At 36.6% G+C, this 21,953-nt stretch overlaps 1 protein-coding gene across 1 annotated transcript; it reads left to right on the top strand.

The window, feature by feature from the left end:
- Nucleotides 1-6,842: 6,842 nt before the first annotated feature.
- Nucleotides 6,843-8,415, top strand: LOC149835422 (transcription factor bHLH93-like). Its single transcript, XM_090010520.1, has 4 exons — nucleotides 6,843-7,414; nucleotides 7,513-7,689; nucleotides 7,821-7,988; nucleotides 8,122-8,415. Exons 1-4 carry the CDS (start codon nucleotides 6,863-6,865, stop codon nucleotides 8,206-8,208), a joined length of 984 nt encoding a protein of 327 aa, XP_089866646.1. The 5' UTR covers nucleotides 6,843-6,862; the 3' UTR covers nucleotides 8,209-8,415.
- The last annotated feature ends 13,538 nt before the right edge of the window (nucleotides 8,416-21,953 follow it).

Genomic DNA, 21,953 nt, shown 5'->3' with positions numbered 1-21,953 from the left:
TCTCATGGGCGTTGCTCCTCTGCACAAGCCAATGCCTAGCATAGGCCCAGGCGCAAGGGTTTTAGGCTCAAAGTTTTACGCTGGCTGAGCCAGCACGACCAGGTCTTCATGTCGGGTGCGGTTTCTTTGGGTTATAAATTAAAAAAACACTAGTAATAAATTAATTGCATTATGTAGGCTAGAGATTTGGGAGCAAAGCACCCAATTTCGACACCCAATTTCATCTGATATCCAACCCAATCTGACTTCATTTAGTTGGATTTGGTAAGCCAAAACTATATCTGATTATAATTGGATGAGAATATGGTTTTGACTTTTTGTAATGAAAGAATATCTAGATTTGATGGATATCCAAATCTGATTATATGTAAAAGACCAGATTTGATGGATATCCAAATCTGACGAAGCATCTCCTTAGGGATGGAGCAAAGCATCCCACTAAGGGAGATGTTTTGAAGCGTGAAGCATTTATCAAGCAAGCAAGAAAGACCCAAGTGGTTTGGCATAGTGGGATATGAGGCTTAGACCTTTTGACGAGCAGCCTAGGTTCAAATTTCAAATTCCATGGGAGTCACCCCCGCATAAGCTGAAGCTTGGCAAGTCTTTGGAGTGAGGGGTAAGGAAGCAGATCAGGTCATATGCTGAAATGAGCGTTTTTGCTCATGCAGACATCATGGCCGTCTGTTTGCATTTTGGATGAATGCCACGATGTCAGCATGAGCAAAAACGCTCATTTTCAGCATGACCTGATCTGCTTCCGAGGAGAGGGTGGTGTATGTTCCCCGTGGAACACGGGGCCGCGTGTTTGGGGGTTGGAATGAGTGCCACGTTGGCACTCATTCGTCAGTTTGGGTGTGTACGAAGGAATATTGCGGATCCCAAGATATTCCTCCGTACATAACTCCCGAATGAGTGCCAACGTGGCACTCATTCGGCCCCACGAACACGCAGCCCCGTGTTCGCGGGGGGAACATACAACCTGCTCGCGCTTCCGAGGGGTAAGCCCTCAGAATTTTATGCTGACAAGAGAGCGATAGTAAATATGGCTGGTCTCAGTGCCGGGGGCGATTTCTCTGAGTAAAAAAAAAAAAAGAAAGCAAGCAACAAGGGCCAGCGAAAGCACTAGGAAGCTATGTGAAAAAGTAGTTGAAATGTAGGGTTTTAATTAAACAAAATTTTGATCTTTTATCCAAAAAAATTCATTCATGCGTATATTAATTAAAAATTGATGATCTAAGATTTTAATAAATATTCAAAGCTTAAAAACTGATATTTTTTTTATGGAAGACACATGATCTCCTTAGTAAATTAACTATGTCGAACACATGCATCTGTACAATCAGATTTAAGAAAAACATGAGAAAACCCTTCAAAAACCTAGTTAGCTAACTGATTAGCTAGAAAAGCGGTTAGCAGCTACCATCTCTCTCTCTCTCTCTCTCTCTCTCTCTCTCTCTCTCTATATATATATATATATATATATATATATATATATATATATATATTGAAAATTAAAGTACCACATTCCCAATGAGAATAGATTTTATACTAAGAGAAACAAACTTTTCATTTGCTTAGTATATAAGTTTCATTTTGTGCCCTCTAAGTGAGTTCCTGAGGTTTTAAGAAGATTCTGACAACTATGGTTATGGTTTACATATTAAATATTATTCGCAGTGTGCCCGGTGCTTCATGCTGGTGCAACCCATGTGAAGTGGGCTTGGGCCGAGCCTGGGATAATCCTTATCCTATTCGAACTTGATACCCGCAACCTAACCATCCAAAGATAAAAACACAAGGAAACAGAATCTGGCATAGACTCTATGTAGCATGAGAGGAAAAACTACTTAGCTTTGTCAGCCAATATTTCAAGTTTGGTTTGGATAGTATGACAGCCCATATTACAAGCATGGTTTGGATAGGTACTGAGTATCGTCTAGGTGGTCCACGACCTGAGCCTGACTGCAGCAATGGCTCTAATGGATCTGGATCTGGATCTGACATATTAGGTATGCATGTCCCTATGCCTATCCATAGCTGGGTCCATGCTTTATTGGGTAGCTTATGGACCTTTAATTTATACAATAATAATATTTGGCGAGAGCTGGATCTGGATGGAAACCACATGAGCTTGTTTTCATGAGTGTGAAGATCTAGCCTAACCCAGTGGAAGCTCGATCCACAAGTGCGAACTTACGTGTTTTTTTCTTCGTACTTCTGAAACTTTTTGAGAAGCTTCCTAAAAGGAAAGATTACTTTTGATAATATGAAAATACATTTTTTTTCATGGGCTACTAAAATATGAGAACTAGAGTGGGAACTGAGATTTTCATGGGTTTTCTTTTTCTTTAAAATCTGATCATATGGATCATGCTTGGTTTTAAAAGGGCTAGTTCTTGAATTATTCGATTGTGATGCATAAGCAGAATTTCGACAGCTCAAAATTTTTGTAAATATGCAAGCATCTGAAATTCTTTTTTTTTTTGTTAAAAAAACACGATCCAACAGTTGATTCCTATCAAATGGACCATGCTGAACATATCTGCAGGGTCAGAATTATAAAAAAAGTGTAGAAATTAAATGCCTAATTCACAATTTAGTTCTCATATTTCCAGTTTTCATATTCTAGAAGACCCCTTCTTTCATATTGTAAATGTCTTTCTCATGTCAAAATAATTATATTTTCTGCCTGAAAATTTATGTTTTAATGATAAAATCTTTATATAATAAATATTTTATCAAAATATTTAAAATTTGTTTTAATAAAAATGATGTTTTAGCTATATTTTATGTTATTTTTAATAGTTACCATTGTTGTTCCAAATTGGCTTCCCTTATGCTTCATGAACAGTTCCAATCGTTAATGAATCTCACTTTCCTCAAGAAAAAAAAAAGGTAAGTCATGGACTCTTTTCCTCTATTCTTTGTAATCAAATACAACTTTTCCAATGTCATCAAACATGCTCAAAGAAAATCTTGTTGTAATTATACTTTTGATAAGACTCTAAGATACCAAGAGTACTGCACTATCTCAGCTGAGAGTTATTGGATTCAAATCTTATGATGTTATCCCTTAGCTTGACTATTAAATAAATAATAAAATAAAACAAGAAAGAATAAAAAAAGACAAGAAGAAGAAAAAGGAGGAGGAGAAAAGGAAAGGTGACATTAACTTGTGCTTGGATGTCATGTTCCTATGATGTCAACCATCAAATAATTTCAATAGCTCTTAACAATTTGTTTGGGCGTTCACACATCTTTTAGAGGGTTTGGGGAGAGGATCTGAGATCCCCTATTTGCATGAAATTTTGGATCTAGCATGTTCTCAACAGCAGATCTGACCTCAAATGGCAAATCCATGGATCTCTAGGGGCATTTAAATAAACCCTACTTTTTTTTAACGTTTTAAGAGAACACCCCTCATTATTATGCTTCTATTAAAACTTCTTAAAAGTAAGTAGACCCCACATAGTAAATTAAAGGAAACAAATGGGGCTCTAAAACCTCAAAAAAACCCTAGAAGGCCTAGATGCCATTCTAGGTCCGACAAGGCCCAACCACAACACTGCATAATTCACTTTTGATGTCGTCCATTGCACATCACACAAATTCTTCAATCTTCCAAACTTGTTCACAAGCCTCCAATTCGGACCCAAATACATGTGTATGTTTCTCACTATTCAATTCGCCTAGGCCCATACCAAGGGAATAGAACAACAATATTTTCCTACAAAAAAACTTGCTTTAGATTTTAGGGTTAGGGTTAGGGTTAGAAACGATCTGGTTTTCATCTCTCCACAAAACGGTGGGTGCCCAATTTCTCCCATGTTGGAATCATGCGAGTGATTCAGAAAAAGGGGAGTACTGACAAGGGTCATGCCCTTCTCCCCCATCGTTTTCGTTTAGGACAGAGTTGTGGGTCAAACTTTGCAGGTCGTTTGGTTTTTAATATTTTCTTGGCAGATTGCAATTTTCGGTGATAATGACTTTCCTACGTCTACGGCTCTCTCTTTTTTCTTTTTTATTCGTTTGCAGTTTATCCATGACCCATCTGCCACATATAAATATAAATGTGGGGTTATTTGCGAAAACATATCAAATTTTTGTTATAATTCAAATTCACACCTAAGAAACTTATAATATGAAATCGTGCCTAGTTAGCAGTTTTATTTTGAGTTGTTCAAATTCACACCATTGATAACTATTTTCATTTTAGTTATGGTTAATGATTAACAAATTCAAACCTATAGTAGTTTTATCTTTTTTGGCAAATTTACCCTCATTAATCTCTCTCAAAAAAAAATTGACTTTTTTTCTTCAAGGATAAAATCATGAATTTGAGATAAAACAGGAAAGGCCAACTTAAGAACTAACCACAAATATGCTTTTGGTTAGCTATAAAATTAATGAGGTATACCAAGGGGGGGGGGGGCGCTCAGCTTGTCTGGCAGGAGCAGTTAGTGCATGTCGCCTTGTGTTGGGACGTTGCAAGTTCGAATCCCAATGGTATAGTTGTATAACTGGTAGGGATATGCCTAACCCCAGTTTCTCTGTCAAAAAAAACTTAATGAGGTATGCATTTGAATTACCAAAAATGTTGGGTATAAGTCTGATTTGCAAAAAAATTGGGTATGTTTTTGTAAATAACCCTATATAAAAATTGTGACCTTGGCGAACTAAGAGAAGCAACGTCAAATTTTAATAAATTTTATAATTTCTAGGAAAGCACAAAATTTATCATTACCTAGGTAGAAGGGCACATTGGTCCACAATATTTAAGCATTATTTAAATTCTATAGAAACATATATCCGTCTTATGATTGGTTGGTCACAGATCACAAAATATTCAGCAAAACATTTAGCCCGTGTTATATTTAGTGAGGCATCTAATTTGGGAAATGGAGCAACTATCCCATATTTTACACATTTATCAACTTAGTCTGCCTAATTATCCACCCCATGATTGGTGCAAGTGCTCAATAAAATCCAAAAATAACAAGAGACAGAGACTTTGGAATCAAAGAACACATTCCACAAAAAAGGATATAGGCCCATGTCATAAAATTCACTATGAAAATTAGGATAGCATGAGTTTAACCTACCGTATAGGAAAGGGAATATTTATTTGGTCCCCATTCCCCCCCACCACACACACACACACACACACACACACACATATATATATATATATATATCATTGACCAGTTAGGAAAAAACCAACAAAACCCGTAATTAGGTCGGGAAAGTAATGAATCTTATTTTGCAAAATGGTTTGGCAACCATACCAAAGAAATGCTATAAATTTCTTTTTTGAAAGAAAGAAATGCTATAAATTTTACAAATGCATATACTTATGATGCCAATGACGAAGAGAATAATTCTCCCATATTTTAATCATCTGACTGATTACCACCCTCGTAAATCAAAACCGCTTTGGCAGAGAATTGAAAATTTTGTCACTGGGAACTCATATGGTGAGGAAGATTATATTATATATATAGTTATATACCAAGGCCCCAAAACATATGGACCATCATATTCAAATGATAGCAGAGCCATCGCTGGGTGCAATAGTAAGTGCTTGAGCTGTTGGATATGCGGGTTCGAATTCTGAAGATGGCCATTTTTTTGCAGAAAAGCAAGAGGTTGTGACCGACAGTGTGCTCTCCTCTCCAGCATCATAGAGTAGGGGTGTCAATGGGTCAGACCTTAACTAGACCTGGTCTAAACCTGGATATGACTTTGAGGTGCTGGTACTTGGTCTAGGTCTGGGTCCGATTGAACCTCAGAAAAGTAAAACTATTGGTTCCTATAGCGATAACACAAGAACAGGGTCTGGTATGAAATTTCATAAACCATTCTTAGTTTCATATACTAATCGGACCTTGTGAGTCTGACGCAAATAGTTGATCGGACCTCTTTCTTTATTACCAAACTCCAATCTTACCAGGTCTTGTACAGGTCGAAATTGGGCCATACCCAACCTGTTGACACCCCTACCTAGGGGTGGCTATTGGTCTGTCAGGTACCCGGCCCGGGTCAGGCTCAGGAAGCAAAATGCAGCCCAGGCCCGATTCAAGTCGCACCAGGTGCAGCCTTGTGTAATTTATGCAGGACCTGACAGGCCCAGCCCATTAACTGGGTCGGGGTTTAAAGGTCCTGGCCCAAGCCTGAGTGTAACTGAGTCGAGCAGGGCTCGGGCCGGCTCGATGGCCACCCCTACCCCTACCCCTACCCCTACCCCAGAGTATGGAATAGCAGGGGCATGACGCTTTGTTCTTTTCTATTTGAATAATTGCCTTCTAGATCCAATACTGCTTGGTTGCATACGGGATGCAGCCTGTTCTTTATAATTACACAACTGGTGGTTCTTCCGCACTCTATCGTTTATCATACGGTCAGATCAAAGAACAAAGAAGTAGGAATTTGTATATTGTTAAACAAAACAGGGAATAATTAGTCAATTGTTTAATCAACAGACTTACCACACACCCTATTATTAAGACTTTGAAATTCTCTTTTTTCCTTGGAAGAAAAAAACAAGGAATTACAGTTGTGGGTTCTTTAGTACCATGGAAATGGGTGCCAAAATAAAACAAGAAAAAAGTACTTGGAAAGTTTAAATGGTGCTGGCTCTTTCAATCAAGGAGGAAAATACCACACCAGATTATTTTTTTGGTATTTGTTTATTTTTACCACATTGTCACGATCCAGGCCTCTTCTATTAAACCAGCTTCTGGACTGTACCTTGAAAGCCACAAACTCTGTTGCTTCACTTTTTTTCTGTTTTCCCTTTACTTTCTCTCAGAAGAAAATGGAAGTTGATGAAGTGTTCGAGGAGTTTCTGGCCTTAAGAAGAGAAATGCTGGAAAACTACCCTGGTGGAATGAATGAGTTTCTCACAGATGGCAGCAACTTGAATGATTTTCATAAGAACCCATCCTCTTATTTCCCACAATCACCATTTCTACCCACTGCAAACTGTGAGCAGCTGACGCCTGCTCCTTCCTCATTCAATGAGCCCACCATTTCCTCCCAATCAACATTTGGGTGCTCCTTGGATGCAGTTTACCCCTACAAAGATGGGTTTTTGTCAGCTCCTGATCTTGCCTTCTCTTCCTCTGAAACACCCATTTTCTTCCCATTGGTTGAGGATGATGAGTTGGGGTTCTTGTGCAAAAGCCTCTGCAGTTCAGACTCGAAGGAGGGCATATCTAAGCAAGGGATCTCCCAAGCTATAGGAATCCCAGAGTTGGAACTGAATGGTGCAGAGACAGGCATGAGAAGTAGGCAATTGGTGAAGAGGAGGATGGAAGGGCAGCCATCCAAGAACCTGATGGCAGAGAGGAGGAGAAGGAAAAGGTTGAATGACAGGCTCTCAATGCTCAGATCTGTTGTTCCAAGAATCAGCAAGGTGAAGACTTGAGACCTTCATTAATTCATCTCTCTAAAGCATTTGGGTTCTTATTTTATTCTATATTTTACTGAAACTTTGAAATGGGTTCCTCATAGATGGACAGAACATCTATCCTTGGAGATACCATTGAGTATACTAAAGAACTCCTGGCTAGAATCAAGTCTCTTCAAGAGGAAGTAGAGCTATCTGAAGACTCCAACGATCATCTAAGCCTCCTGAATTTTTTCAAGCAGATTGAGCAGAATCAAGTTCTAGTAAGGAACGCCCCCAGGGTAGGTAGAATCCCACTTTGAAAATTCAATCTTCAGACTTCTAATGGTTTTATTGCCTACCATCCAGTTGGAGCAGTCCAAATAGGTCTCATTTTTTCTTTTCAATCTTACGGGTATTGGTTGAAATGCAGTTTGATGTGGAAAGAAGGGCCGCAGATACAAGAATAGACGTGTGCTGTGCAGCAAAACCAGGGTTGTTGCTGTCAACAATCAGCACCATAGAAGCTCTTGGGCTTGAAATTCAGCAATGTGTGATAAGTTGTTTCAATGATTTTGGAATGCAAGCTTCTTGCAGAGAGGTGGTTTCTTCTGATCATTGTTCGGATAGTCCATATTTTGTTATTAAATTTTACTACTGAAATGAGTTTCTTTGTATTTAGACCATAATGATGAGATTCTCTTCTCTGCCTTTTTCATTTGTTGAATATATAGGATGGCGAGCAGAGAACACTGTTAAGGTCTGAAGATATCAAGCAAGCACTATTGAGAAATGCAGGTTATGGAGGAAGGTGCAACTGAAGCAGAAAGCGCCTCTTGTTTCCCTTTTTTTGCCCTTGATGTGATCACCATTACGAGTGGACCATTTGCATTTGTGAAGTAAAGTTTGATATCATATTGTTGTTGAATGAGGAGAACGTTTAGCTTTGAACTCTCAGGCATTTATGGTATCGTGACTGTGTGTGCATAAATAACTCCTTTTAAGTAGGCTGCCATGGCCTATGTAATACTCTTTCACAAGGCAAATAAAATGAGGGGTGCCTCTTTCTCCAAATGTGGATTCCCCTATTTAGTGGAGAGGTCACGTGCGCTTCGTTTGTTGTGAAACTCTCTCTCTCTCTCTCTCTCTCTCTCTCTCGTGTGAGGAGTCATGCATGGCTCTTTCAAGCAAGACCTCAATCAAGAGTTTACATAATGCATGTCGTTCTAAAGTGTGGGGCCAGTAAGCTTGCAGGAAAATGTTTCTCTAGTCATTTATCTGTATTCGGCAAAATAAACTGAGCATTACATGCATCAGTGAGCTTCTTAACAGGACTGCGAGACATTTAGACAATAAAATGTTATATAGAAGTCCAAGCGGTTTCATATGAACTTCAGAATATCACAAACAGCAGAAACATGAAAAAAAACTGCAAATTTACCTAGTTGCAATTTGGCAAAAGAATTGCCATATTACGTGTATCAGTAAGCTTCTTTACGGAATTGTTGGAAGTGTATAGAGACATAACATGCTACGGAAATCCAATCAGTTACAGATAAACATGAAAAACAGTAGATATGTAAAAGATAAAAAAAAAAACTTAGGGGTTAATTCAACTTGAGAATAATCCAGTTGATAATTTGAGTAACAATCTGACAAGGTCTCCGTGAAATTTGTTGCAGCAGGTCTAAAGGATGTGTGTGTGTGTGTGTGTGTGTGTGTGTGTGTGTGTGTGTGAGAGAGAGAGAGAGAGAGAGAGAGAGGTTTGCATAAGAGGTAAAAAACTGAAATATTCAGGTAAAGAACATAGAACAAATATGCCCGAAAAATGACAATGCTGCTCAATGATGGAAATTAGTGTGGGAGTGCGACAACGTTCAAGTTTGATGGTCACTCAAACCATATCTTCGTCATCAAAATCAGCTCTTGATATAGTGGGCCACCTTGTGTTGGAACCGCAGAACGTCCCTTGCATCAAAAACCAGGGCCAAGCTAGTGTAGTAGTCATCTGGGATGCTGGTGTCAAGGACTTGGACCAATTCATACATCTAAAAAAATTGACGTCACTACCTGATGGAAAACAGTTGATGATGTGTGGTTGAAGGAATTTAACAAGTCCCAGAATCGCTCTCATCATCATTGTTCTCATTGTCATATTCTGAAACTGTTTCTGTTTCATGGGCCTCCTGTTGGATTTGCTTAAGAACAACCCTTGCATCAGAAACTAGAGCCAACTTTGCAGACTTAAGAGTCTCTGTTTTATCCAATATGGCACCTTTTGTTTCATCAATTGCCAAGTCTGTTCTCTTCATTGCTGGCTTTTTGCTCCGTGTTTGCTCCCTGATATGAAGTCGGTCAATATACTTCTCATGCAAGTCCAAATTCTTAACCTTCTTCAAAATCTCAGGACTTACAAGTGCTTGCCGGTCAATGATATCTGTCTGCTCCTTTTTGTTGTTTGATGGCAGCGACTCACCACTCATTTCAGAACAAGGAGATTTCAACATACAATTTGGGCCAGTAGGTGTTCCCATCCGTGGGAGACCCTTGTCTGTCAAACAGGATCCTTCAAGGACTAAGGAAAGACCAACCTCCTTGCTCTGATCAGCAAGACTATGCTTTCTTAGTATATGCCTTACAACTCTATGAGCAAGAAGGCTTTTCCTTTGGGCACTAATTCGCCCTTTAAGACCAAATTGAGCAGGTTCAAGAGGTTCATTTCCAGAAAGTTTGAGCTGTGCCAAGGGAGAAATTTTCCTTTTTGCCCTAGAACGAGGCTGCTGTATTGGTGGCGTTGGTATGATTGAATGGATTCGGTCAAAGCATTCTTTTGCTGATTTTCCAGGGACCTGCACGACAGATAATTTGTTGATTCATCAAACTTAGAACCTCAAAAACTTAAGATGGAAAACATCCACTTTGCAGCCTTCTCTAAATGGAAACTAATATACCTTCTTCAGATATTTATATAACCATTATTGTGGCCATTCTAAAATAGTCAATGGAACTGACTTTATACAAATAACAAAGCTAGAGGACATGCACATACACATGTACGTGAATGAGAGTGTGTGTGCATCCTGCTGGATCATCAAGGGTGTAATAAAGCATTTTCAGTTAGAATATCTATGTAGACATAAATAATAAGCTTCAGTTTCAGCTGAAAAAAAGTATCAGCAATGTACCTCATAGCAGAACTGAATTTGGGTGATATCAGCAAGGTGATGAAGAACCTAGATGGGTCCCTCTTAATGTTTCATCCCCGATACCTTGTTAGTTTGTACTAGATATAAAACAGAGAACGAGTAGTATGATGAGAGAAAAAAGAAGACACTAATTTTATTAGGGTACAATTGCCATTTACATCTACACAAGAAATATTCATGTAGCAATGATAGAAAGGTCAAAATTCGAAGCATTCCCTCGTAGGTATGACAAAGAAGTGGAAAACTCAAGGAACTGGGCATCAACTTTTATGTCTGAACACCAACAACAGAATGGAGTGGCAGAGAAAAAACATCATCACATTATTGAAATGAGGTTGTCGTTAGTCTTTACAAGTGGTGTGCATAAAATGCTTTCTTCAGAAGCCTTTTATACAGTCATTTGATAAATAGACTGCCAAGTGAGAAAAAAACCTATAGGTGACCCAATTTCTTTAGAGTCCACTTGAATCCATTTGGGCCCGAGACTAGGAAAAAGCCACTTGAGCATGGAGGATTTCCTCACTCCAGGGATGGGATTTCTCTTGCTTTGGCTTAGCAAAGGTGAGCTTAAGCTAGAGTGAACAACCAAGAAAGAGAAAAGAGTGGAAAAGATAGGCGAAGAGGTGTTAGTACTCCTAAAATATATGACTAAGAAAAGAGTGAACAACGTAAATGTGAAGAGCAGTCCTTTAAAATATATTCAGGTTGGACCCTGCCATCAACAAGGCTTACCAATATGCTTGCCAAAACTAAAATAGCATGAGTAGGATCTTGCAGATGTCAGCAAAATCATTGGTTGTTCATTCCTTAGTCAAGATGCATTAGTCTGTTTCGTCAGCAAGCTTTTCTTTCTACAGTGATTTTGACACCATTATGCTCATTTGTTAGCATGGCCATAACCCCTCTCCAACAAAAAAAAAGTCAAGGTAAGTGATTCTTCTACCAAGCTTCCCACCTATGGAACAACCCTCTTTGACAATGTATGAAATGACTTCGGTATGACAAATCATCTCAGCGAACCACGTTGACACGAAAATACAAGGACAAAAGATGTCTTTTCATTGCATATCAGTTTTTACCTTCCTGCTGAGTGATTGGGTGCAACAGGCTGTTAATAGACCAGGCATTTGACCCATAACAATGAAATAAAACAAGGTGTGCACAAACACAATGCCACTAAAGGCCTACAAAAGTGCACAAACACAAAAGGGCCACAAATGGATCAATTACAATCTCACAAAGGAGATAATCACCAAACACAAATCACAAAGAAAACACAATGTAAAAATAATGTGTATTAAATCATAAAAATGCTTAGAAAAACATTAATAAATACAAGGGGAAAACTCCTATTTATAACCACACAAAAGAGAGAGTGGGGGCAGCCCAACTAGTCATTGGGCTAGCCCCCATCGGTTATATTTATGAACGTTGGGAGCAGCCAACGACTGGTTGGGGTGCCCCAACAGCCATATTACAAAAGATAATAAAAAACAAAATAGCAAAAGGAAAAAAAAAAAGAAAATCAGCCCCTACTAGGTTGACCCCTATTACAATGTGAAATTACTGAAATACCCCTGATGAGTATTTCAGTTTACATACACAGAAATATATATATATATATATATATACAGAGAGAGAGAGAGAGAGAGAGAGAGATTTTAACAAACAGTGCACCCCAACACACTAGTCAGGTTCAGGTTATGTAGGATGAAGAAAATAGAATCCCAAATTCGACCCACGTAATATAAAGAGTGTCCTAAGACATGCACTTTTACTTAAAAAAGTGCATACAAAATAACCAGGTCAGGCCAGATATTTAACAAAAATCATAACTCAAACCTGACCCACATATTATTCAGGTCAGCCCAAATAATATTAGTCATCATTTTTATGTCCATACCCTAGTGTTTGGATTCAGGTCAGACAGGTACCTGACACAAGCCTGATCCATTGACAGCCTAGGCATAAGTGCCAACTAGAATCACTTGATGATGATGTGTAAAAAGGGTATCATGAGGCTTAGTGGGAGATATTGGCTAAGAACAAAAAAAAAATGCTTTACAGTATGTGGACTGAAATAACTTGAGGATAATGAACTGCAGAAGAGATTAATGAGGCTGAGTGGGTCAATCAGGTCAAACATAGAGCATGAGCTTTATTAGGGAGAGGACTTGGCTAAGAACAAATGAAAAAGTTTCCCCGTGCAAGGACTTGCTTCACGTGTTGGCATGGCAAAGCATAAGCATGGAGTGATTAGTCATAGCCAGTTGTCAATACATGTCTCAGTTTGGGAACTGTTGGTACAGACTTCGCAGAAATAGTTTTTGCAACTTCCTCCCACCGAGTAGCAGTGATAAGATTTCCCAAATGTGCCACCTCTATATCATGTAGAGCACCTTTGACAAACCAAGATTTTGAATGTTCCATCATGCATGGGAGATTCTTAAAAGGATACGCCTAACAACCTCAGATAGAATATTCCTTGAAATGCAACTCCCCTATCTTTTAACCTTCAAGATGCCCTTGAGATCACAATAAAATTATTTTTATTTGAAGAATTTGGTTGTATTTGTTATATTTATGCTTAATGGACTGCAAAGAAAGAAGCTAGACTCTGAATACAATGTATGTTTCAGTCGGCTATTCTAATAAAGGGTATCGATGTTGTTCAACAAGGAAATAAAGGATATTTATGTCAAGGCATGTGAGATTTGATGAATCAAAACATTACATATTTCTGAAAAGTGGCAATGCAAGTGAAGTTGAAAAGGCATATATGATGATCATGAACATCTCTTTATAAGCAGTTCAAGTTTTAACCAGCAAGCTAAAACAATGATACAAAAACTAAGCAATCCTGGTGAAGAATTTATAAGCGTCTGGATAGTGAAGAAGATGGAAGATACCAGCAATTAGATTCTTCACAAAAGATGCCAGATGATCAAAATGAATGAGCTAATCATGACCAGGATGTTATTGAATATCAAAGAACCTTCATTATGCTTGTAGTTTGAACTAGTTACATGAAATTAACAATGCACTAGTTGTAAGGCAAATCGGAACTACTTAAAAATGAAGAACCAGCCAATGGATTTAGATGGTCCTCAAGGATATGATATCACACAAAAAGACTAGTGTCATACGGAAATTTACGTCAGGATTTCAAGTTTTATTTAGTAAAGCCTTCAAAATAAAGGAGCTAGGAACTTACTTTCAAGCAACTAAAAGTCAGAAATGGATTAAGGCCATGGGAGAAGAAATCAAAACCATGCACTATAGCAACACTTAGAGTATTGTGAAAAGACCAATTGATAAAAAATGTTGGTTGAAAGGGGGTATACAAGGTGAAATATAAATCAGATGAATGTGTAAAAAGGTTTAAAGCACGTATTGTGGCAAAAGACTACAATTAACAGCACGAGATTATGAGAAACGTTTAACCGAATTGTTAGAGACTCAAAACAATACTATTCATTACACTATTCTTTGACTAGATTTTTACGTTAATTGGATGTCAAAAATGCCTTCTTGCATGTGGATCTAAAGAAATTTACATAGGACAACCAATTAGTCTTTATACTGTTAATCCAAAGAAATGCATATGCAAGCTTAACCAGTCTACATATGGGGCCAAATAAGCCTCAGAAACATGGTACATGAATTAGCAGTATTATATGTTAAAATATGTGTACTCGTACACATATATTTTGAAATATAATCCTTAAATGTACATATATATATTTATATATATATAAAGATACGTATATATATATATGTATACATATCTCTATTTGTATATATATAAATATATATATTTTATCTTCCTAAAATACCCTCAAGGGTATTCTTGTAATTTGACATTTTACGCATATTCCAATTGGAATATGCATTGTAATTTTCCCTTTAAATTTTATTTTTTTATTTTTTTATTTTTTGTTTTTATAAACCATTGGGGGTCTCCCAATAGAGACGTTGGGAGCCCCCAACAGTCACAAATGTGACCGTTGGGGACTCTCCAACGTCTCCTTTGGGAGCCCCCAAGGTGGCTCCTTTTTGTGCTTATAAATAGGGGATTTCCCCTTTGTATTTCCTAAGATTTGGAGGAGCTCTTGCTCCATTGTAAGGGGTTTTTACCCTCTTCTTCCTCTTCTTCAATAATATTCAACTTATGACTTTATGTCATATTTTTGCCCCTTGTGTGGGTTTATGTGTTAGCACATTATGTGCTTGTGTTGTTCCCTTTAATGGGTTTATTCGCACTTCATGTGCATGTGTATGGGTTCATTATTGAACCTAATGTATTCAAAGCCACTTTCTAACATGGTATCAGAGCACGGTTACGATGGGGTTGTCTCTTGGCGCAACGGAAAGCGTGGTGCTCAAGAAATGGTGATGTATTCGTTGTTACTCTTTTTTTTTAGAAGCTTTCGGTATGTATCTCTTTTCTTAACATATTATGCATTATGAAACTATTTTTCTTGCACATTTAGTGTTTTTGATAGTTGAATCATTTCCTTTCACATTTCGCGTGTTCGTATATTTTAAAATATCTACTTTTAAATTTGGTAAGTTTGTTTATTGTTCAAATATATAATTCTTGGTTATATAGTTATCGATTTCTCATCACATATAATAGTAATTTATGTTTTGCAAAATTGTTTTTCAATTATGTGAGATTTATGATTTTTCATAAGAATTTCGTGATTAACCTATAAGTTAATTTTTTAAATACAATTTCTTGCTAGATTAATGATCTTTGTTTAAAAACTTTTTAATCTCATATAAAGTCTAATTTGTTTTGAGTTCCTCTCTTGTTTATGGATTTTAGTGCATTTTTTGGAAAAATCTTGATATAATTCTTGTATAAGAATCTCTCACATCTAAATCCTTGTTATGAATCCTAAGTAGTTCTCGTTAATGATAACTATTTATGAGAACTCCTAAAGATGTTTCAATGATTTTGGTTTATTTAAAGGTTTTTTGAAAAATTGTTTGTGATAAATAGGTTGTTCGAACCATTGTAAAAGATCTTTTAAAAGAATTTCTCACACTATATAGAATGCATAGTGTATCTATTACATCTTTTTGGTATAAAAGATTTCATTAAATTTATTAATGCAACTTTACAAACTTGTTGGTTTGTATTTTTCACATAAGATTTCAAAACCTCTTGATTGTATCTCTAAGGATGCCTACATTGGCCATAATATGGTCTTCTTTTAAATTGCATTTATCAAGCATAAAATTGCATAATTGAAGCTTGAGAGTCTCAAGCATTTGCATCTTTTATGAAATACATGCATGTTTGATATTATTACGCTTTTTGCGTATTCTTTGTTCAAGTGTTGTGAGAGTGCCTTCGTGCACATCTTTTTTAAAGTATTTGTACTCATACGTATTGTCTCTTCGTAGACATTTTTACATTGTGGAGCTTTTGTGCACATTTCTTTTGGTGAAAGTGTAATGAATTTAGATATTGATTCTTTTGTTGAATCATTATAAAACATTGTAAGTGCTTATAGCACTTTGTACGTTTCCGCATATCTCAATCAAAGAATATTAAAACTTGTTGTATGGGATTTAATCCCAATTCTATAAATTTTCAAGTATTTTTTAATATCTTTTCTTGGGTATTGTGTTAAAGCTCTCCTTGCGAATCATTACGGTTCTTGTGATTTCTTTGTTAAAAGCTTGATTTTCTTCTCTTGATTATCCCAAGATGATTTCTTTATGTCATTATGTTCTTTAAAAAAGTTTTTTTATGGTACTTATCTTATCCATTACAAGTTATATGATGCATCAATTCTTTTATGGCCCTATTGTTATATTAGAGATATTTGAGGTGAGTTATGGGCACCTTGTGTTATATCATTTTAGATTGTCCATTTGCCATATTATAGATGGTGGTTGAGGTGAGTTATGGGCACCTTGGGACTCTAGAATGATTTGGTATATGAGTGTGTCACTAGTTTGATGTTGGCCATTGATCTTATGGATGCTCTTATCTATATATAAATGTGATGGATATATGATGTTTGAAACCTTAAAATGTTTTAAGGTATATTAAAATCAAGGTTTTAGGGATTATTGCCTAACCTTTTATTGTTTATGAAAAATTATGAGTGCATTTGCACATTTGTGATTTCGTGCATTTGTGCACAAGTGTTCCATATGTTCTTGGTGTGCGTATGTTCACACATTTATTTTCAAGAATATTGTTTTATCGGTTGTTGTATCTTGTTGAAGATACTTTTACATAGTTTATTCCAAAATGTTATTTTTATGGGTATTCTTTTTTAAGAATATTGTTCTATTGATTCAAGGTTTGATTTATATATATGTTTGTCATTACAAGTTTTATTACCTCAAAAGTCTTCTCTTTTTATAACTCTTATCTAAGTGTCATCATATGTAGATAAGAATTTTATTACACCTTTGTGTGTTGATAGCCCTTTGTTGGCTTTGTTTATCTTGTTCTGGTAGCTAAACACACTTGTCTTGAGTGTTATCATATGTAGACAAGGCACATTGATTCACACCATGGTGTGTGATCTTTAGTCCATGTTGGCATTTGTGTCCTTGTTCTAGTCGCTGAGTTATATGCCCATGGTTGGCTTCTTTCACTCAATTCAAGTATCATTTTATGTAGACAAGAGATGTATTGTGTTTTTAGCCCATGGTTGGCTTAATACTCTTGTTCTAGTAGCTGAACATACTTGATCTTGAGTGTATTTTTACGTAGACAAGAGATGTTTTTTGTCCATGTTGGCGTGTATTCTCTTGTTCTTGTCGTCGATGCACTCATTTCAAGTATTATTATATGTAGACAAGAGGTATTTTTACACACCTTAGTGTGTGTCATTTGGCCTTTAATGGCATTATATTTATATTCTTGATCTAGTAGCTTATACACTTGATTTACGAGTTTTGGAGGACTAATGAGGTAGTTGCTTGTAGTGGATAAATTATTTTTGAAAATTACAAAATTTATTGTGTTTTTTTTATACAAGTGAATCATATCTATGATATGTTTTTAAAATTGATATTTTAGCATTTAATCTATATATTAAATGCTTACAGTTCTTCGACGACTTTTGTATTTGATATGCAAAATAAGTCTTTTGTCTCAAATGATATTCTTTTTTGAATCTTGGGTGGATGCTTAACATATTTAGTCAAATCATGCTTCATATTTATGACATTTGTTTGACATAGATCTTCTTCCTAAAGATGTGAAAAACTCTATATCTATGCATGTTAAATATACCTTTATAAAGCCTCTCTTATTGAAGAAAATATTCGACATGCCTTTGGACATTAGTATCCATGTTCATTTAAAACTTTTTGGACTCTTGTGTTCATTTTGACTAAAGTATGTTTGGATCATGTTCATTGATGATTTCTTAAGCGTTAATTCATTTTGATAGTATATGCATATGCTCATTATGGCCTTTTGGGCCCTCATTCAAAAAAGCATATGTAGCTTATGCTTCTTCGTAGGCTTATTGTGGTGTCCCTTAGTGGACTTTTTTGTTATTCCTCATTATGGGGTTGTGTGTGTCCAATGTTGGACCTTATGAATGCATTATGCATTCTTGCAATTCGTCTCCGCTCACTCTTTAACATAATATTTGTTTCTTTTTAATTTTTGGTTTTCTTTTCTAGAGTAATTATTCTATTATGCATAAATTTTGCACCTTGTTAGGAATGTTCCATTTTAGTAAAGTGCAAAGATATTTTTTACTTGTTCTTTGTTGTTATTCCACAGGATCTTGGAGATAGGACAAAGAGAAGTACCCTGGATGGTTCGGGAAATGTGTTCCCTTGGTTGGACTATAGTCCAACAGCTATAATAATAAATGCTGATGGACTCTAGTCCAACAGCTATATTAAGAGACGTTGGAATCCAACGTCTCTTTTGGAGAGCTCAAAATGAGCTCTCCACTCTCCCACTTTTTTGTATATATAGGGGTGAACCCCTTCAATGTAAATAACCATGCTTCTTAAGCATTTTGTTCATGAATAAAGTATTATTTATTTTTCAAGTGTTCTTCCTTTTATACCCTTTCAAGGGTCATGCTTGTAGTGTCTCCAATAGACACTTGTTTGTGAGTTATTTGTGCATTTGTTGAAGACCACCATTTCATTACATGGTATCAGAGCTACGAAATCCTTAGATCTTGAAGTGCTTCCGCCTCGATTTCCGTGCCACATTTACAAAAGGTGTTTCATCACCTTGTTCTTGGCTCAAGAAGATTTGTTTGAAGAAAGGCGAACTTGTGCTACAAAAAATTTTGGTTTTGTATCCTCTCTTATTCCTTTGTCTACTCTTTTTCTTTTCTTTTTATTTTTTTCTCTCTCTCTCCTCCTATTTATTCCTCTCTTACCCTTGTAAAAGATGGATGACAATGATAAGATCACCATCATTCCTATGAAGCTAAATGATACTAACTATGTAATGTGGGCTTCGATTATGAAGCACCACATTTGGGGAAAAGGTTTATGGGGTATAGTGGATGGTTCCGATTTGGAACCTAAACTATCTCTTACCAAGAAAGAGGGTGATAAAGAGGTTCCTCTAACGGAAGAAGAGAAGAGTAAGGCGTTAGCCACTTATGAAAAGAAATGGAAAGAATGGAGGATAGGGCATGCAAAAATTATGTCATGGCTCATCAATAGCATAGACATTAAAAAATGCTCTTGTCTAGCTAAGTTTGAGCATGTCGATAAGGCTTGGGAATACCTCAAAAACATGTATTCCCTTAAAGATATTGCACATGTATGCAATTTACAAGATAAAGTTCGACAATGACTCAAAAAGATAAAACTATTCGAGAATATTATAATGAGTTGTCCGAACTTTGGGAAGAGTTGGCTCTTCTTGAGCCCAAATGGCATTGTGCCGAAGACATCGAGCTTCGCCAAAAGCAACTCGATATGGAACATTTCTATCAATTTGTGAATGGTCTAAGGCCGGAGTTTGAATCCACCAAATCGGCCCTTTTACATCGTGGAAAAATTCCTTCTATTGTTGATACTATAGAAGAGCTCACTATGGAGGAAAATAGACTTAGAAAAAGTACTCCAAAAGTTGATGATGCTCTGTTTTAGTTGTATCTAGACCGGGGAATCATACTCGTACTTACAAGCCGCCTCATTTTGGAAGGCAAAACGGCGACTTTGATAAAAGAAAAGTTATTTGTCATCATTGTCATGAACCGGGGCACTATAGGCCTCAATGTCCAAAGTTAAAAAGAAGAGAAGAAAAAAGAGTTGCATCTGTTGAATTTGAGTCAAAAGATCAAGATGCACCTGTGTCTATGGCTCAACTGATGGAAATCCTTCAACCTCTTCTCAAAGGGGTATCCTCCTCAACTGAAGCCTCAACTGGAGCGGCAGTTGCATCTTTCTCCGGTCCAGGTAACTTTCCTTGGCTTTTAGATTCTGGTGCTTCTTTTCATATGACCCCAAATGTTAATAATCTATCCGAATGTCTTAAAAATAACTCAAGTGTGTCAAAGGTTTTTACAGCCGATGGCACATCTCTCGAAGTAAAAGGAATAGGATGTTTTGAAAATCTTCAAAAATCCAAAAGATTTTTTATCCCAGAAGTGAGATATGTCCCTAAACTTAATTTGAATATCTTATCTGTCTCGCAAATATCTGATTATGGATGTAATATCTCATTCTCTTTTCATGGTTGTTGGGTACAGGATCGCCAGTCAGGGAAGCTGATTGGGGAAGGCCATAGAAAAGGAGGACTTTATTACATGGACTTTTTGGAATTACCCAAGAATGCATTTTGTTATAATATTCAAAAATTAGAATTGGATTTATGGCACAAAAGGCTTGGCCATCCTCATATGTCTAAAATTCAATATTTTCCAAGTTTGGAAAAATTTTGTAATTCTGAAAATTTTTCTTGTAAAGACTGCATTCTTGGCAAAATGAAAAGGTTACCATTTCTTAGTAGAACTTTTGTTTCCTCACGACCACTTGAGTTAATACATTCGGATGTTTGGGGCCCCGCACCAGTTATTTCCAAAGGTGGTTATACATATTATGTCATTTTTGTTGATGACTTTTCTAGACATACTTGGATTTATTTTCTTAAACATAAATCTGATGTCTTTGCTAACTTCCAAATATTTCACAAAATGGTTAAAAAATAAGTTTCAAAATGATATTTCTGTTTTTCGCACTGATTCAGGGGGAGAATTTATGTCCAACGAATTCAAAGACTATCTCAATTTACATGGTATTACACATCAAAGATCATGTCCACACACTCCACAACAGAATGGCCTAGCCGAACGCAAACATCGGCACATTATGGAAACTACTAGGACATTGCTAATTGCAAATCAAGTTCCAAAAAGTTTTTGGGCTGAAGCGGTCCTAACTGCCACCTACCTCATTAATAGGATGCCATCTTCCTCATTAATAGGATGCCAACTCCAATAGAAAAACTTGTTAATTTAACTCCAGATTATTCTAGATTAAGAGTCTTTGGATGCAAATGTTTTGTTTTCACCAACAGAAATGACAAACTCTCTCCTCGTGCAATCCCATGTGCCTTTTTAGGATATGCTGATAATCAAAAAGGCTACAGGTGTTTCGATTTTCAAAATGACAAATTATGTGTCAAGAAATGTATCTTTTTTGGAAAAAGAAAGCTTCTTTGAATTTGAAAAATCCAAGGATGTCACTGAATACTCGTTTTTAATTGATCCAACTTTAAAATCCAATGAATGTGATGTTGGATGTGACCTTGACAATGATCAAAGTCCTATTGTTGTTGAAAATGATGATAATGAAGAGCAAATCCATAGGGATGTTAGTCTACAATATTCAAGACGTAGAGAGCAAAATCTTCCATGTGCATTACAAAAATACTATGAAGTCTCACCTAGAAGAACGTCTAGAATCTCTAAACCTCCAGAAAAAATTGTCTTATGAATCTTTTTCACCCACGTATAGAGCCGCCATTACATTAATACAATCATATGTTGAACCATCATCCTATTCTCAAGCAAAAAATCATATAGAATGGATAGAAGCCATGAAAATAGAATTGGATGCACTAGAAAAGGTCAATACTTGGACGATACAAGATATTCCTCCGGGTAAGAAACCTATAGGTTGTAGGTGGGTATACAAAGTCAAAACCAAAAGTGATGGGACCCTGGAAAGATATAAGGCCCGTTTAGTAGCAAAAGAATATGCCCAAGAGTATGGCATCGATTATGAAGAAACATTTGCTCCTGTGGCCCGTATTACCACTGTTAGAACTTTAATAGCCTTGGCCTCCATTAGAACATGGCCTATCTTTCAATTAGATGTCAAAAATGTTTTCC

Source organism: Nuphar pumila, chromosome 6, assembly GCF_984573655.1.
Source record: "Nuphar pumila chromosome 6, dmNupPumi1.hap1.1, whole genome shotgun sequence".
NCBI lineage: Eukaryota > Viridiplantae > Streptophyta > Magnoliopsida > Nymphaeales > Nymphaeaceae > Nuphar > Nuphar pumila.
The sequence above is the reverse complement of the archived record's forward strand: the minus strand, read 5'-3'. Positions and strand labels throughout refer to the sequence as shown.